This window comes from Amblyomma mixtum, chromosome 5 (genome assembly GCF_055824585.1).
Source record: "Amblyomma mixtum isolate Tamu chromosome 5, ASM5582458v1, whole genome shotgun sequence".
Classification (NCBI taxonomy): domain Eukaryota; kingdom Metazoa; phylum Arthropoda; class Arachnida; order Ixodida; family Ixodidae; genus Amblyomma; species Amblyomma mixtum.
In genome coordinates this window covers 141562140-141573465 of record NC_143016.1, presented here as the reverse complement: position 1 = coordinate 141573465, position 11326 = coordinate 141562140, and the positions used below count along the sequence as shown (strand labels likewise).

The 11326-nt window shown below is 46.3% G+C and overlaps 1 protein-coding gene across 2 annotated transcripts; it reads left to right on the top strand.

Moving 5' to 3' along the window:
* The first annotated feature begins 946 nt into the window (after positions 1–946).
* On the top strand, positions 947–11326 carry LOC149343923 (uncharacterized). Of its 2 annotated transcripts, none has more exons than XM_089546100.1 (4): positions 947–1120; positions 1786–1871; positions 6571–6820; positions 10952–11326. In XM_089546100.1, exons 2-4 carry the CDS (start codon positions 1805–1807, stop codon positions 11250–11252), a joined length of 618 nt encoding a protein of 205 aa, XP_089402226.1. In that variant the 5' UTR covers positions 947–1120; positions 1786–1804; the 3' UTR covers positions 11253–11326. The 2 variants fall into 2 exon arrangements, with proteins under 2 accessions (XP_089402226.1, XP_089402225.1); XM_089546099.1 differs by having other exon boundaries at positions 1033–1170.

The window sequence follows — 11326 nt, the reverse complement described above, 5'->3', positions numbered from 1 at the left end:
TCATTAATACTGCCTGTTGGGTCTGTTGGTAGTTCATCTTCATGTAGAAGGGTTTATAGCGTAAACAAAGACATGGACAAGACAGACGACACAAACACACAAACGCTTCATCTCTCTTCTCCGTGTCTTTGCGCTATAATGCCTTCTACACCAAGTCTTGTCATTTGCAGATTCCTTGTTACAGGGTGGGTTGAGTGCGACAGAGCGTTCTTACATGGTGAGTAAGGGTTAGAAATGTGCCCCTTTTCCTCCATTAAGCAATTGGTAGTGTGCGCATGTGCTGTCCTTTCTTTCTTGTTGTGTCGCCGTTGCGCCGCAGGTTTTAATGCAACATTTGTACCAACCATTTGTACGACTGTACGGGCTCGCCCCGCAGGCCGTCGTTCTAAAGTTTAATATCAGTAAGTTAATAGTACCTTTCTACTGAAATATTTTGAAGTTCACCTGCGGCCGGTGGCATATAATGTGTTTTACGTACACAATCATGTAAGCAAGTTAAATTCATTTAAATCTCCTCGCGTTACTCCTTTTCTCACTCTCGACTTCTACCCACGCCGCAACCGTGCAATACCGCCAATTACCCGAACGAATTATCTTGATCCTTTTGTACGCTTCAGCGTGTAGAGCTTCGTCTAGATCGCCGATGACTTGTAACAGATAGGGCGCATGAAGGGTTCAAAATTTTTATGTAGCATTTAGCCGCAGCCGTTAACAAGGTTTCTTTATTTAACACGGCACACTGCTAATGACGAAACACGTACAAGAAGAATTAGATAAGGCTGTTCAGTCAGAGAGAGCAACGTGGTGTCGCTGAAAGCAACAGTAGAGACTAGTAGACATTCGAAAGCCTCCCATTACTTCTATCTGCTTCCTTTCGGAAGCGCAATAATTGGCGGCGCACGTGTAGCCTCTACTGTTCTTGCCGATAGGCCTCAGAGCCGGACGCAAGCGACGGCTCCTGCACGTGCTTCCGCAGCTCGAGCGAGATCAACGCAGCCTCACTACCTCGCTCCTATAAAGCAAAGTGGCAGTATCGTATCGGCATTCTGGTGGGCTGGGACGCAGAAATCCACATTCCAGGAGTCCAGGAAGAGGCACAGGACCGAGCGCAAACATTGCGGTAAGGTGGAAAACCGCGCGCACTCACAGCTGACTGCAAGACTTGTCTGGGTCAGAATCCGTCCTGCGGGCCTTATTTGCTTTGAAGATAGTAATCTGCTATCGGCATTGTAGCTTGCTCGCAGCAGCCCTAGTTGAGCCGGTCACTGTGGAACTATGCAAGGCTGATGCCACGAACTCACGTTGTGCTTTTGGCCATTGAGGGATTGTCGTCCACTGGCAGTGCGTGATTATCCGTCTCGCAAAAGATGATTGTGCTCGAGTCCTTCGAAGAAAGGACACGACGTGGCAGGAAAATTGCAGCTATTGTCTAACGTCGTGGGAGGAAGGTCGTTGCGATTTGGAATGCGACATTACCGTACGGGAGAAATAATGACACAGCCGAAAGCAATGGGTGTTGATTTCCGCGGCTCAAGTGATACGCAAAGTGTATTAGAGTTCAACGAAGAAACGCAATTGTAATCGACACTTTATGGGCCGCCGAGACTTTGGAACTCTATATTCGGCCACAAATGAGGAGGAAAGTAGATGGAAATATTTAAAAGCCTCTTACCTCTCAGAAGGGTCGACTATAACAAAAATGCGTGCCTACCAAGGTAATGTTTCCTCTAATGAAACAAGCGTCTCTGTCTTATCGGCTATTTTTTTTCTTCTTACCTATCGCAGTTCGCGCATCATTCCAAACATGAAGACTATTGGCGCCATTCTGTTGTGTGCCGCCGTCGTGTCCGCCGAAGAACTCGGCAGGTTCGGTGAGTAGGCGTGGCAGAACATTTTACTTTGCCAACATTTATCTGTTTGATACTCAAGCTCGTTGTTTGTTCGCTCTGAAAGTGTAGCTTGGAACACATAGATATTCAGTTTAAGTGTTGGTTTAATCAGGTGTGCTTGCAATTAATGCAAAATTTACAGTGTGATATTGACGAAGAGGTGATGAGAACGCAGACGAAGAAATATTCGGAGCGACCGCTTCGCGAAATGGCGTCCCTCACTTCTATGTCCAATCTATATATAACACTTTAACATTCGATGTAAGTACAAAACCGCTTGTTCTTCGCATGCTCCTGCGCCTTAGCATGCAATCTCGTTGATCCCATAACTCTTTGTGAAGCGGTATCTTCTTAGTTATCATCCTTGAAACATTCTCTATGTGCCGTTCCTCACTTAACCTAGAGAGAAAGCCATAACATTTCGTTGCCACTTTAACCATCACTCTTTATTGCTCGACCAGTCTACGTTAAACATGCTCAGCAGCAGTATAGCCGAGAAAGTCCAGCAGATTGGCTTGGTTTGGTTTTAAGTGGTTTAACGTCTAAAAGCGTCTCAGGCTATGGGGGGTGGGGGAGGCGACGTAGCCAGCGCTCCTGATAATTTCGACTACCAAGGGTTCTCTACGCCCATTGACATCTTACAGTACACGGAGCTCAAGCATTTTGCCCCCATTTAAATGCGGCCGCCTGGGTTGGGATCGAACCCGCATCTTTCAGGCCAGCAGCCGCTCAACACAACCACTGAGCCACCACATCAGCCGGAGGTCCAGCAGAGTTTCGCTTGTAGATTCTGGGAATCACTGACGATTTTCCTATTGCTTTCTATTGCGCTTTTCGGCAGTGTAGTCAATGACATGCTCTAGAAATACTTATCTAGACGAGCTCTAACGAAGTCTGCGTAATTTATTAGAACACTAGAGCGTTGTAATGCACTACCGCATACAGAAGCGTCCTACCGCACGTTCTGTGGTGGCGTGAACGCACAGTAAGGATATGCCGTCTAAGTGCTTCTTTAAGTTTTTATGTGCTCTTTCTTTCGTGTGGGATGTTCAGTATTCCTTTTCTATTTTTTTTTCTCAAGTGGGGTATTGTTTGCGGTTCGTCGACTCCAAATCTGCTCTCCATAACGGAGTTATTAGAAATTTCGGTAACTCAGCTCGTCAACATTGCAACATCAGCTCAGGGTGTACCTCGTTGAGCTTTGAAATGCGATTTGTGAGTCGTGCTCTATAAATTGAAAACCTGTACGTATCATCAAACACCTTGAATAGTTTGTTATTTAGATGCTGGGCACTAAATTTTGTTTATTTTCCTCACAGTCGGGGTCTTATTGATAAGGGAACAACTGGGAAATACAGCAGAACGTTTTGCTGGGTTCATTGGTCCATTCTGACATAAGTGAAAAAGCGTGAAAGAAGAAGCCCTGAGGCGAAACGAAGAAGGGACAGGAAAGAGCGCTGTCAGCGCTGTGTCAGAGCACTGTGTCAGCGCTCTTTCCTGTCCCTTCTTCGTTTCGCCTTAGGGCTTCTTCTTTCGCGCTGTTTCACTTATGTCAGGAGAAACACAGCAATTGTCGTTGCCAACCATGCATACGCTTTAAAACTGGTTCCAGAAAAAACGTCCCCGCAAAAATTTGCTAATTTTCGAAGTAGGAAATCAATGGCTTCGGCTTAGCTCAGCAACGCCGCTTACGCAAAGTCATGCTTGCGTAAACAGCATGAAGTGTTGCTGCCCCCTATTGCTGCTGTGACGCTTGTCTGACAAAATGTTGTCAGCGCTAACGCATGCAGCCCACATCTCTCTCTCACCACCGCCATGTACCTCAAAGCGCGACTGAGGCGTCCACTGACCAAGGAAGGCAGTTATGCGGCTTTCATTTCCTCAAAATCACTTGAGTCTAGGTCGTTGTCAAAGCCAACGACAGTGAACACAATGAACGCCGACGGTCTATAGCTTCAGTGCGTCGTTTCTGCCACACTGTTGACAATGCCAACACATGCAGCGCACATATGTCACTACTACCACGTAGCTTAAAGCGCGACTGTGTCGTCCACTCTCCCAGGGCGCCAGTTATGTGCCTTTAGTTTCCCTTTGAAGCTCCCACTCTTCATCGGATCTATCGATTGCTAAATCCCTCGCACGGCTGGAACTGTCGCCGCATGGTCACACTCGGCACGACGTTGGTGACTACCCACTCCCGAGGATGTCGGCTCCGGTTCACTTGCTTCGTCCACACTTGCCACATTTCAGTTCCACCCATCACGACACCAAAATCAAAACAAAACTATTCGCCTCTACGACAAACAAAACTATGAAGCCTTTTGTCTTCAATTAAGCCAATATGAAGCATCTTTTCAAAATCATTAAGTAAATGATAGTTGGTCCCGTTTTAAGAACAAGGTTAGCGAACTAACCGACAGATACATCCCCAAAATAAGCTTCCACTCAGACCGCCACAAACCATGGCATACCAAAACGGTAAAAAAGACTCGGTAATAAAAAAGAAACGCCTTTTCTGTGCAGCAAAATTAAAGCAATACGACGATTGCGCGTGGGAAAACTACTATGCAGCCGAACACACGTGCCTATCTAAAATCCGCAACGCAAAATACTCTTTCCTTAGCAGCGACCTCCCCAAATTGTTGACTTCCAATCCCAGAAAGTTTTGGCAGGTAATAAGTGAGCACCCGGCAGATACCATCATTCTAACCAAAGAGTCTGGAGAAGAAGCTGATGACAATGAGTGCGCTGACATTTTTAATAATGTCTTTTCATCTGTATTCACTAATGAAATTTACCCACCAACTGCTTCTTTCGCCGTCAAGATGGAGTCCAGCATGCCTGCTATCGCGTTTTCTGAAGCCGGCATTTCCTCGCTCATTGAACACCTTAAAACTTCATCATCGCCGGCCTCGACGAAATTAACTCCAAAATACTGCGCAACAGTAAGAATATTTCTGCAATGTACTGATTGTTATTGTTTTCACAGTCGCTTTTTACAGGTTACATTCCGGATGACTGGAAAGTGGGAAAGGTCGTTCACGCCTTTAAGTCCGGTAACAAAGATGCTCCTTTAAATTACTGTCCGATATCATTAACCAGCATACCTTGCAAAATCATGGAACACGTCATCTATTCTCAAATCATGGACTTTCTTCAAGCTAACAACTTCTTTGATCCCTCACAGCACGGGTTTCGCAAGAGTTTGTCATGTGAAACTCAACTGGCCGTCTTTTTTCACGACGTTCTCTCCAAACTCGACCTAAATTTACAAACTGACGCTATTTTCTAGACTTTGCTAAAGCATTTGATAAAGTTCCCCACATGCGTTTACTGCTAAAACTAACCATGCTAAAACTGCATGCTAACGTCTTATTGTGGATCGAAGAATTCCTTTCTAACCGCTCCCAGTTTGTTCTCGTTAACAGCCACAGCTACAACCCTCTTCCAGTAACATCAGGCGTACTCCAAGGTTCTGTACTAGCTCCCCTCCTAATTTTAATCTATATAAACGACTTACCCTGACATTGCAAACCTAGTTTGCATTGCAAACATAGTTTGCAATGTTCGTCTGTTTGCACACGACTGCTTTATTTACTGCACAATTTCCAACACATTTGAGCAATCATAGCTCGAAAGCGACAGACATTAACACAGTGCATGCCTGGTGCGATGACTGGCTAATGTCGCCTAATTCTAATAAATGTAAACTCGTATCTTTTCACCGCTCGCGTAACCCCCATGTTTTCATTTACTCGGTTGCTAACGTTCCACTAGAATCCGTATACTAATACAAGTACCTAGGCGTCACCTTGTGCCAGAATCTCTCGTGGCACTTTCATGTATCGAAGATCGTCTCATCAGCTAACCGGTCATTCGGTTTTTTGGAACGTCATCTACGGCCTCTCATAGTATTAAGCGTCTCGCCTACCAATCACTCATGCGACCAAAGTTAGAATACATCTGCTATCTGGAGCCCGTAACAAGCATATCTCATCAGTTCACTAGAATTTGTCCAAAATCGCACCACGAGGTTCATTCATTCTGCCTATTCGTACGACATCAGTGTATCGTCACTTAAACGACGATCAGGTTTATCAACTATTGCCCATCGTCGTCGCATTGCTTCTCTTAGTCTGTTCCATAAGTTTATTTTACAGTTCCCTCGGCCAACCACCCTACATCACACCGCCAGCTCGCATATCTCATCGCACCGGCCATCCAATGCAAGTTTCATGCTAACGCGCCCGCACCGACTCTTTGCCGCATTCTTTTTCTTCGCACTGCAAAAGACTGGAATGGCCTTCCCAACGACGTTGATGCCATCACCTTCCAATCAAGTTTTGTTAACAATTTAAATATGCACTTCATAAATATTGTAACGTTGTAGTGACGGCAGTCCAGTGGTAAGGAATACAGCAACAAGGCTTGCAAACGAAGCTCTTTATTCGGGCTGACTTGCGCCCGCAAAACAACTGCAAGATATCAGTTAGAGTCTAATAATTTGGTACTGTTGTACCTGAACACCACAGAATGACATACGAGAAGTACTAAGAAAGAGGCAATCATAGTCTTACTTGGTGTGCTGATGTCTTACGTGTCCATTTTCCTGGAATAGTCTAATTATGCTGTGCTTCCTTCCGCTCATTCTAAATGTCGCGTGCACACCTCTTATATCTAGGTCATTGTACGATTCCTGACGTCGACCTGGAGCAAGCCGTCGATGACCTGCTGAACAAACTGCCAGCATCCTACGACATAGCTGACGGGGGTGCCAGAGAACTGCTTCCAGGTCTCAGCGTGGGCAATACCACTTTAGTCGGCCTGTCCAAGCTGGAGGTGCAGGGAGCTCCACGGCTCTTCTGCCGGCGGGGCAAGGCTATGCTTGAAATCAGCACGCACGGGATTGCGCGCTTCAGCGCACCGTGGAGGTGAGCGAATGTGCCACGGGCGCAATGTTCTTTCTGCCGTTCATAAGTACAGGAGCAGCAGAGGAGAGTTACCAGCAGAGTTGGCAGATAGAAATCATTCGCGGAACATGAATAGCTCCTGTAAACACGAGAAAACTTTAAGTGGACGTGGAAGAGCCCCAATGGTAAGAATAAAAAAGAAATAGACTTCATACTATGCGCTTACCCTGGCATCATAAATGATGTAGAGGTCCTCGGAAATGTACGTTGTAGCGACCACAGAAAAGTAAGGCCTCGAATTGGATGAAATTTGAAGAAGGAATGGAAGAAACTAATGAAGAACTAGCCCATTAACTTGTTAGCGGTAAAGGAAAAGGTGCAAATTTCAGGATTTCACTGCAGAACAAATTTTCGGCTTTGACTGAGGAACACACTGTTATGTTTAAACAATGGACGATAACCTCGGAGCTATTATTACGGTATTTGCCGCATAAGTAGGCGCTAGGATGGCTCAATGGTTCGATGGTAGGATAATACGAAAGAACTGCTTAAGAAACGTAGCCGACATAAGGAACAATAATTAATATGTAGAGAATCAAGCATCCTCTAAAGAAACGTGGTCAGTAACTTAAAAAGGGTGAAGAGAAAACTAGTCATAGCTAAAAACCAGACCTATGCGTTAAGAGACGAAGAGGGCAGTTTCAATAGCAATATGGAAAAGATAGTTAAAGTAACCGAAGAGTTTACACGAATCTATACAGTAGCCAGTGTAATCAGACCGTTAATCAAAGAGGCAGCAGCGCATTGCAATGGGACATGACGCCAATAAAGAAAGAGGAGCTAAAGCAAGCCTTAGGAGCGAGTCAGAACAACTTTAGACTTACATCAACCAAATAACAATGTAGGCTTTCGCAAAGGATACTTGGCAATAGTCCATATTCATACTATCAATCAGATAATAGAGAAATGCGTGGTATATAACTCCCTTGTTTAGGCTTCATTGATTACAAGAATGCATTTGACTCAGTGGAAACCTCAGCTGTCATGCAGACATTGCGGAATCCGGGTGTAGTAGAGTTCTGTGTGCAAATATTGAAAGATATCTATAACGACTGCACAGATACCAAAGTCCTCCATAAATTCGGCAATAAATTTGCAATCAGGATAAGTTTGAGGCGGGGAGATCCGATCTCGCCATTGCTTTTCACCGCTCGTTTACATGAGGTATTCCAAGGGCTGAATTGGGAACAGTTCGGGATAATATTTAATGGAACATACCTGAATAATCTGTGATTCGAAGATGACATTTCCTTGCTATGTCACTCAGGAGATTAACTACAAAGCATAAACAATGAGTTAGACACTAGAGGAGGACAGTTGGTATAAAAATTAACATGCAGCAAACGAGAGTAATGTTCGACTGTCAAGAAAGGGAACAGGAGTTTAGAATTGGTAGCGAAGTGCAGGAAGTAATAACGGAATACGTCTACTTGGGGCAGGTGGTGATCGTTGCTCGGGATCATAAAACGTAAGTAACTATAAGAATAAGAAAGAAGTGGAGCGCTTATGGCAGGTTTTCTCAGATCATGAATGGCAGTTTATCAATCTCCCTCAAGAGAAAAGCATACAACGGCTGTATCTTACCGGTGCTCACCAATGGCGCAGAAAAAAGGAGGATAACGAAAAAGGTTCAGCTTAAGTTAAGGTCAGCGCAGCGAACTATTGAAAGGAAAATGACGGATGTAACGTTAAGACCGGAAACGCGCAGAGTGGGTGAGGAAAAAAATGCGTGTTAATGACATTCGATTCGAAAACAAGAGGAAGAAATGGGCTTGGGCAGGGCTTGTAATGCAAAAGCACTATAACAGCTCATCGTTAAGGATTTCGAGAGAAGAGAAGCGTAGCAGGGGGCGCCAGAAAGTTATGTGGGAGGATGAGATTAAGAATTTTGCGGGGACACGGTGGCCGCAGCTGGCAAAGGATAGGGTCAATTGGTGAGACATGGGAGGGGCCTTTTTCCGCCAGTGGACGTAGTCAGGCTGATGATGAGCAGAAATCACCAAATGGACGTTGCATATTCATGGTAATAAAGATGATCAGCTGCAGCGGAAATTTGTGAACCGTGCAATTTCTCAGGGACGCATTTTGCATACCACGCCGCATCAAACAACTCTGGCGTCTCAGACGGTTAGCTTGGCGCGCCTACTTTCTACCTCGAACACCTCTCTGCGTGTGAAAAGCCGTGTGATTCGTCGGCTGCTTCAGAGACCATTCAGTTTCGGGATGTTTCCTTGAGCAGCGTTTCAATAAAGCTAGCGCCATCTGTAGCGAACGGGCGGCCCACCCGATGAGGATGAAGTCGGCGTGAGGGACAGGCTATCCACACGGACTATCCACGTAATCCTGCACGATTTATGATGACAACATATGTGAGTAGGCCTCTAACCTCCACCTTAACAACTCATCGTTGTACCAAGACCACCCAGGCCACCACGCTGGCGGTCGGAGGGGCAACTCTCTGCTGGAGTGGCGCAGCAATGAGAAGCGCGGGCTAGCACGTCCTGGCTGCGAGGATAGATGCTGTTTGAGTGTGGGTCTCTTTCGTTTTCTTGCTCTCTTTGGTAACTAAATCGGTATGCAGTTAATGCTTCGTCTGGATTTTCTCCTGACGTCCATAATTTAGCTGCGATAAGCACTAGGGGCGCAAATGGTTTTGTAGCGACAGCTACACTACGCCACCCGCTTCGCGAGGCCAGCGTGGCTGCGCGCTGAGCCGTGGCATCACCGCTCCTCTAGCTGTGCGCACGCGCGGAGCGACGTCATAGCTTGCAGCTGGTGTGCATGGCGCGCGCCCCGCAGCTGCGCTGACGGTGGAGCAGGCACCGCCCACCTCGTCAGTTGTGCGCATGCGCGGAACGAGGTAAAGAGCATGTGGTTGGTGTGCGCGCCGCGCGCCTACATTACACAAGTATTTCGAGCCTTCAGCGTGGCGGCGCCGTGTCCACCGTGGCGGCGTCGTCGCTGGTAACGGGTTGGTCACGTGGTGTAGAGCAGCTGCTGGCGGCGCGGTGCCCCGGCAAAACCTTGGGGGGGGAGTGGAGAAGGGGAGAGAGTGAATCCACTTGCAGGGACAAAGATGAAGGAACGTCGAGCGAAATGGAGTGGCGAAAGTCTGACTGCAATTCGACTCAGCGAGTTCCACTCGGCCAGCTGTAGCTTTCTGGGTTTTTTTTTTCGCAAAAGACACGACACAAAAGAAACGAGGTAGACAGGACAAGCGCTTGTCCTGTCTACCTCGTTTCTTTTGTGTCGTGTCTTTTGCGCAAAAAAAAACCCAGAATGCTTAGGCACCAACTAACCTGCAAAAACATACTCGCAGCTGTAGCTCTCGAGTCCCTCCATGTTTAACCTGAGCTTAACCTCAGCCAATTTTTTTAGACACCCTGGAGTGAATTAAGCTTGACAACATTTCCCGCTCCTTCTTGTACAAGGGAGAAGTTTATGGCTATAAATAAATAAATTAACCAATCAGAAACTGAACTTGAAAGATATGAAGACAAAAGACTTGCACCAAAGATGCAGCGCTGCAATAAAGCGTGAGGCAGTGCTGGGGGCGGGAAGATGTCACAAGTGCAATTAAATTGGTACAGAGAGGAAGGTTTTCCACGTTTGTTTGAAATCGACCAAAGTAATTATTATAATTAGCTGTAAACACCGATGCAGAGCATCAATAATTAATTTAAAAAAATTCTTACCGCCACTATCGGTCACAGTCGGCGCAAGCACTGAAGTGCCCTCGTCGTAACAGTCTAGCGGCCATCCTGGACTGCTAGAATCTTGGTGGCACCCGCTTCGGCGGTTCATCTACGCTACAGCATGAAGACGGTAGCACCCATTTACAAACTGGCACATGTTTATGCGCACAAACCAAAGCGCTGCACCAATCTGGCACATACCAGACTGCCGATGAGTTGTTTATTAGCGTCACGGCAGGTTATTGCGATTCATTCTATGAAATTTGAGAGAATATTTGAGTCATAAAAATACATCTCTTAAGTAAGAGCGCAATACTACTTTCTTTTAATATCACCTGTTTCTCATTATAATGTATCGAATCTAACGCAATGCGCCCCTACTTTGCTTTTCTTCTAGGTACTGCGGTGAAAAATCTGGCAAAGTGTCCACCACCTCCAGCTATGTGACTCTGAACATGCTGTTCGAGGTAGACGCCCAAACGGGTGCCCTGGTTGCTCTCGACGTGTGGCTCACGTGGCTGGAGGGCACTTATTTTCTGTTGGAAGGAGTGAATGATGCGGTCGACACGGGAGTGTCTGTAGTCATAAGCAAGTTGCTGCCGTCCATCGTCAGGGACTTCTGGGTTGAGGCACTGGCCTGGAACACCCGTATCCTGCTCAAGGAAATCACTTCCCCTCAGGAGGCTCCACAGCATTAATGGATAGGGGCTCTTCTTATGATCGCCTCCTGTGCACTGTCATTAATAAAGTCGCCAAATACATGTACATGCAA